Here is a 6,989-nt window from a genome sequence, read left to right on the forward strand (position 1 = left end):
AGGCCTGGAAACCCTACCATTTCGAACTTTATTTTCATTCTTAAAAGAAAATTGAGCCAGATTAACAAACGCTTCTCTGTTAATTTTAGCGAATGATAAAACCACATACAGAAACGTCTTCCAGAGAAAATAAAAAATTAGACAAAACTCAAAAAAAGAGAAAAAGAAAAAAAAGTCAGAGCAAGAAAGCAAAGACAACACTACAAATTCAGGTTTCACCACGTTTTAATATCTGAAAAACAAGACAACATGCCTGCAGTGAGGCAAAGGTCATTCCCCTTCCATGCAGAAAGAAATCATGCTCGATTCAATCGTGCACCGCCAGCAGACTCAGTATAAGTGAAACACAGTGCTCATTGTGCTCAGACAATACTGCAATCCATGAACATCACATGATGTAAAAAAACAAACCAAAAAAGGTACATTACAGCTCAAAACAAAGTTGCAAAGTTGACAGTATGCTTTAGTTACATTATGATTCTTTCAGGAATCATTACTGAGATCAGGTCAAAAGACAACAACAGGATGTTAAGGAATGATTACGGAAAGTGTTAAGGGAATTTTAGACAAATGGGTTTAATCGACTTCCTCCATGCGAGAAGCATCATCGTCTCCTTCCAGAGGTGGGATTTCTTCAGGAGCGGCAGCGGAGCTTGGCTCTTCCACAGGAACGTCTTCATCTTCATCAATCCCTGCAGACACAAATGAGAATCAGTAACGGACCCAAGTCTAAAACATGGACTAAAAAAGGAAGTTAAACTCACCCAATCCCAGCTTGATCATTCTGTAGATGCGGTTTGAGTGCGTCTGAGGATCGTCCAATGAGAAGCCGGAGGACAGCAGGGCGGTCTCGAACAGGAGGATGACCAGATCCTTCACGGCTTTGTCGTTTTTATCGGCGTCGGCCTTCTTCCTCAGGGTCTCCATGATGGGATGATCGGGGTTGATCTCCAGGTGTTTCTTGGCCATCATGTAGCCCATGGTGGAGTTGTCCCTCAAGGCCTGGGCCTTCATGATCCTCTCCATGTTGGCCGTCCAGCCATAGGTGCTGGTCACAATACAGCAGGGAGAAGACACCAGCCGGTTTGAGACGGTGACCTGGAAGAGGATTCAGATGGGCTTGAGGAACGGGAATTAAAGTTCTGGTGGATCACTACGTTACGTCACACACAATACTTATTAGTTGCTCAACAAAAATGCATGTCATTCGAACAAAAAAGGCTAGTAGGACTCAAGGTGCACGCTGGAATTAACATGTTTTCACACACTTCAGTCTGCAAGCGAAACACGAAGTCAGTTACATAAACTCACCATCTGTGCAACTCTGACTACGAATCCTGTTTATAACACAGTTTAGAAGAATTAATCCCTAACAAGACCAAAACAAACTAGGTTTAAACACCCACGTTATGCAAACACACACCTTCTCTACTTTCTTGTCTAGGATCTCCTTCATGAGCTTGCAGAGGTTCTCGAACTTGGCCTTGTCTTCCTCCATCTTTTTCTTCTCGTCTTCGTCCTCAGGCAGCTCCAGTCCCTCCTTGGTGACGGACACCAGAGACTTGCCGTCGAAGTCCTTCAGCTGCTGGACGCAGTACTCGTCGATGGGCTCGGTCATGTACAGCACCTCGAAGCCTCGCTTGCACACGCGCTCCACGAAAGCAGAATGAGCGACCTGGTCTTTGCTTTCACCTGGAAAACAGTAGAAACATCGATAAGAATACAGGATTCTTTAAAATGGGAAAAACCAACAACAACAACGATACTACAACTGTGAAATACTAATATTTATGACCGTCTTATGTTCTTTATATACAAATGTTAACATGTTTTGGGCTTAAGACAGAAAACCCCAGGGAGCCCTTTAAATACGTTTTTTAATCACTTCTCTTTATAAAAATATAGATGTTGCATTCCCAAATGCATGTTTAAATGTCACACCAAGTCATATTGTGGTTTTCTTCAATTAATCATGCAGTCCTAAAAGCAGGTTGATGTTGAAGAAGTCTTACCGGTGATGTAGTAGATGGACTTCTGGTTTTCCTTCATCCGGCTGACGTATTCTGTGAGGGAGGTCATCTCGTCGCCGGACTGTGAGCTCTGATAACGCAACATTTCTGACAGCTTCTTGCGGTTCTGAGAGTCCTCGTGGATGCCCAGCTGGAGTTCATAACAAACATGTTAATACCACTTAATTATTTCCATCACAAGTATGGGATCAAAATCTCGGATTCGTACTTTCAGATTCTTGGAGAAGCCGTCGTAGAACTTCTTGTAGTTCTCCTTGTCCTCGGCCAGCTCGGCGAACAGCTCCATACACTTCTTGACGATGTTCTTGCGGATGACCTTCAGGATCTTGCTCTGTTGCAGCATCTCTCTGGAGATGTTGAGGGGCAGGTCTTCAGAGTCCACCACACCACGGACGAAGTCTGGAGGGACAGTGATTGGCTGTTAGAGAGACTGCAGCATTTGAAACCTTCGGTCATCAAGACCCAAGATGTTCAGCAGCAAAACCTCATTTGCAATGCATTCAACTTTTGTAGTTATGCAAAAAGTATCATCAGGAAATAACGGCGCAGGACTTTGTAAAGTGCATCAGGATTAGTCCACTGGAAAGGCACATAATTGTAAACTTCCCAGACTCGTGCAATTATATGTTGAATTTAAGGAATCTTTTAATAGAATAAATTACGCCATTTATTTGTCTTCACATCTTTCCAAATTCATAAGATTTTGGTTTATCTTTAAAACCTAAATTAAGATTTTTTTGAAACTATAGAGGTAACCAAAACTTAAAACATATCAATTTAACAGTTTTATTTAAGCCTTGTGTATAAATATAATCACTTTATACAAAGATTTAATTTAGACTTTTGTAATTGTTATCTAGACATTTAAAAGAAAACAATTATTCAAATATGAACCACAAAATCTTGAGGGCGTGCAAACGTCAATTTTCATTTTTGGGTGAACTGTCTCTTTAAATGCGAAGCGACTTACTCAGATACTCTGGGATGAGCTCCTCACAGCTGTCCATGATGAAGACTCTTCTGACGTACAGCTTGATGTTATTCTTCTTCTTCTTGTTCTCAAAGAGGTCGAAGGGAGCCCGGCGAGGGATGAAGAGGAGAGCGCGGAACTCCAACTGACCCTCCACAGAGAAATGCTGCGGGACCATGCAATAAAAGTGAGTATTTTATCAACTTTCTAACGTTTAAGTGTGAATCTTGTTCTGCAGAATCCGGTGTGTTACCTTGACGGCCAGGTGATCTTCCCAATCGTTGGTCAGGCTCTTGTAGAACTCTCCGTACTCTTCGTTGGAGATGTCGTCAGGATTGCGGGTCCAGATGGGTTTGGTTTTGTTCAGCTCCTCCTGGTCGATGTACTTCTCCTTGATCTTCTTCTTTTTCTTCTTGTCCTTGTCTTTGGAGTCCTCGTCGTCATCAGAGCCCACATCCTCGATCTTGGGTTTGTCTTCGCCTTCCTCCTTCTCCTCCTCTTCTTTCTCAGGCTTCTCCTCCTCCTCGGCCTCGTCGTCGCTGATCTCCTTGTCACGTTCCTTCTCCACCTGCATGGACATTGGGATTTTGCCATCACTCAACTACCAGAGCAGTTTTATCAGAATAAATTCAACTCCACTAGTTAAACCGAATCCCACTTACGAAGAGAGTGATTGGGTATCCGATAAACTGCGAGTGTTTCTTGACCACTTCCTTCACTCTCTTCTCCTCGATGTACTCGGACTGATCGTCTTTCAGGTGAAGAATGACCTTGGTTCCACGGCCGATGGGCTCACCTGGAGATCGACAGGTGTGTGAAAGTCACAATCACCCTTAATATTGCACTCATGTCATTGAAGTAAAGGGCTATATTTTCTGGGATTTTATTGATAAATAGTAATAAATACTTTGAATGGGATTTTAAATTGCCAGTAGCTGGCAGCAAGTCACTGTTAATAACCGAGTCATTGGGATTGAAAAGAATCATTTAAATAGTTGATTCACTCAGGAACGAATCACTTATGTTTCTCAGAGATTCAAAATTATTTGGAATTAATAATGGAAGTCACTTAGTTAACTTCTTGTTTAAAGAATGGCTGTAAAAAAATACAAATTTCATGTGAAACTTACTATATGAAATGGCATTAATTTTCTGACCCCATGTCTTGAATTTGTGATCATTCTAAATGCATTTTAATAGACTATAAATGTGCACTTGTCTAGACTTCACTTAATGCATGCATGCACTCTATAGGGGTGTTTTGAATGGTTTTTGCAATATACTCAAATGTCAAATCACACATCATTAAAACTTTTTTTTAAATAATTATTTACCACAGATGATATACATCACACACCCTTACATTAAAAATTAGTTTGTAGCATACCATTGTCCACTTTGACTGTGAAAGAGCCACCAGCGGACGACTCCCAGGCGTACTGCTCGTCATCGTTGTGTTTGGTGATGACCGTGACCTTTTCAGCCACCAGGTATGCGGAGTAGAAGCCCACACCAAACTGCCCAATCATGGAGATATCTGCACCAGCCTGTAGAGATGAAAAGGAAACATTAGGGACCAAATTCAAAATGGAGAAATGTTGAGAGGCATGCCAAAACTAGCAGACGCATCACCTGCAGAGCCTCCATGAAGGCCTTTGTCCCAGATTTCGCGATGGTACCCAAGTTGTTGATGAGATCGGCTTTGGTCATCCCAATACCGGTGTCAATGAGGGTCAGCGTGCGTTCATGAACATTGGGGATAATTTCGATCTTTAGGTCCTTGCCGCTGTCCAGTTTGGTGGGATCCGTCAAGCTCTCATATCGGATTTTGTCAAGAGCCTGTCAAGTGGAGAAAAACCAGGTTGATCTAGATCTGACCACCATATGTGACACTTTATTAAGTCTATCACTGGTCTTACGTCGGAGGCGTTGGAGATGAGCTCTCTGAGGAAGATCTCTTTGTTGGAGTAGAAGGTGTTGATGATGAGAGACATCAGCTGGGCGATCTCCGCCTGGAAGGCAAAGGTCTCGGCCTCATCCTCTTGGCGCATTTCTTCAGGCATCTGAGAAAATACATTCAGATCTCAATTATTACATCCATGGATATGGTTTAACAAATCAACAATATACTTTAAAATAAATGCACATTACTGGTTTTGTTTATAAAATGTCTAAATTGAACAAAGGGTTAAATGAAAATGAAAGCATTCAGAACTTTAGTACAGTTATACAAGACAAACCGGTGCAGCATAAGAGTCCCGGATGCGGAAGAGCATGCCGCAGAAGGACAATGAGATCAACACGTGCTTTACTGCCGCAATACTTGAATTTAAATATGATTTAAGGTTTATTTTTTTTAACGGAATAAATAAAATTTTCATGGCGCTTATTCAAACGCTAATACGAAAACTTTAATTAAAAAAGTATTAATTTTAATACACTAACCACCCATTCCGGTCACCTCTAGCTCTTATATGGTTTATATATGCACCACATATATAACGTTATATTAATTATAGCAATACATTTAGATTAATATGCTTAGTAACCAGTAACTATACAAGCATCAGTGATTTAAAACCACTGCACCTGCTCATCACGTCATTAAATAGACATAAACAAATAAACATAACACCCTACATTAACGTACCATTATTTCTAAATAAAAATAAAGCGGTTTTATGAAAAATGACCGTTAGATTGGAGACTAGGGACTCTTAACCGGCATCCGCATTATTACAACACCGGTCAAAGAGAGAATGAAATAAATAATCAATTCAAAGATTAAACGCCGGTCTTTTAGTCTGGATTCATTCCTGAAATGATAAATAATCGTTTCGGGTGGAGATCGACGTCTTACCTTGGTTAGTTTCGTTGATTTTTGATGGTTTAATCGCCACAGATACAGCTGATCTCCCCTTCACTGAGACTGAGGGAAGCAGAGAGGAGCGATCCCCGCGTGCGCGGCTCTTTTCTTTGAATGTGCGGCTGTATCCCTCCGCGCTGACTCACTCTGGGACGCTTGCATATCATCAACAAAGAAAACTACTCTGTTTTATTTATTTTTGTAAATCTAATTTATTCCCAAGCTACAGATGTAGTATTTTACTAGCTGCATCATATATAAATAACGTCTACAATACTGAAATAATATAGTATTACGTTTCTTAAGAAGCTCTTAATGAAATACATTAACATTAAAAACTAATTTTAGAACTTGAAATATCTAGAGTCTGTTATCTGAAATTATTATAAAATTTTCCTGCTGGAAAGGACCCGGAATGAGTTTATTTTTATTTAAAAAAAATCTGTTTCGTAGTAAAACTCTATGTTTTTCTTGCACATTGTTGTAAATTAACCATAATCATGCTGATTTGACTCTTGGTAAATATAATAATACCTGTGCTACTTAATGTTTAATAGTTAATCAGAGAACACCATACAGTTATGAAAACAGGTAACGTTAACGTTTGGGAAGATGCGCGCAAATTGTGCGCTTTGCTAAGATGTGGCTCTTTAAACAATCTTCACCTTTTCAAAATATTTTTTGTCATTAAAACATGAAATAGTCAAACGGTCAGAGAACGCAGTAAAAGAAATACGCATTACAAAGCATAATCGATTGCACTATGTTCTGCATCGGAAGAACATCAGGCGTTGGAACATGCGGTGCTTTGTCTTTTTCCAGCACTTTCCATGAAAATCCCGCCTTCGCCTACGTCACCTGTCACTCATACGCAGTTCGCGGTCTAGAAGGGCGATTCTGAAGAAACGTCTGGTTAAATTTTAACACGTAAATCGAAAGGAAAAACAACAATAAATTATTTCTCAGTGTCCATAAAAATATGTTTAATTAATTTCGATTTTTTTTTTGGAGAAAAAAAAGTATTTTAAATTTATAGACCGTTTGGTTTTGTTAGATTTAACCAGAGATACATTTAATTTGAATATTTTCTGGGTTTTGATTATATCTAATGCGCAATTAATTG

At 40.0% G+C, this 6,989-nt stretch overlaps 1 protein-coding gene across 1 annotated transcript; it reads right to left on the bottom strand.

The window, feature by feature from the left end:
• Nucleotides 1-207: 207 nt before the first annotated feature.
• On the bottom strand, nucleotides 208-6,644 carry hsp90ab1 (heat shock protein 90, alpha (cytosolic), class B member 1). The gene is made up of 12 exons (XM_052586540.1): nucleotides 5,861-6,644; nucleotides 4,920-5,063; nucleotides 4,633-4,839; nucleotides 4,388-4,547; nucleotides 3,663-3,796; nucleotides 3,254-3,568; nucleotides 3,001-3,166; nucleotides 2,239-2,429; nucleotides 2,013-2,160; nucleotides 1,424-1,692; nucleotides 765-1,098; nucleotides 208-692 (listed from the first exon to the last, which is right to left on the bottom strand). Exons 2-12 carry the CDS (start codon nucleotides 5,061-5,063, stop codon nucleotides 577-579), a joined length of 2,184 nt encoding a protein of 727 aa, XP_052442500.1. The 5' UTR covers nucleotides 5,861-6,644; the 3' UTR covers nucleotides 208-576.
• Nucleotides 6,645-6,989: the final 345 nt, after the last annotated feature.

This window comes from Carassius gibelio, chromosome B20 (genome assembly GCF_023724105.1).
Source record: "Carassius gibelio isolate Cgi1373 ecotype wild population from Czech Republic chromosome B20, carGib1.2-hapl.c, whole genome shotgun sequence".
Classification (NCBI taxonomy): Eukaryota; Metazoa; Chordata; class Actinopteri; order Cypriniformes; family Cyprinidae; genus Carassius; species Carassius gibelio.

Coding starts and splice junctions, on each gene's coding strand:
- hsp90ab1 (XM_052586540.1), bottom strand. CDS start 5,063: ATGCCTGAAGAAATGCGCCAAGAGGATGAGGCCGAGACCTTTGCCTTC. Junction 2,161..2,238: donor GCTTCTCCAAGAATCTGAAA/GTACGAATCCGA, acceptor TATGAACTCCAG/CTGGGCATCCACGAGGACTC. Junction 1,693..2,012: donor GTCCATCTACTACATCACCG/GTAAGACTTCTT, acceptor ACTGTTTTCCAG/GTGAAAGCAAAGACCAGGTC.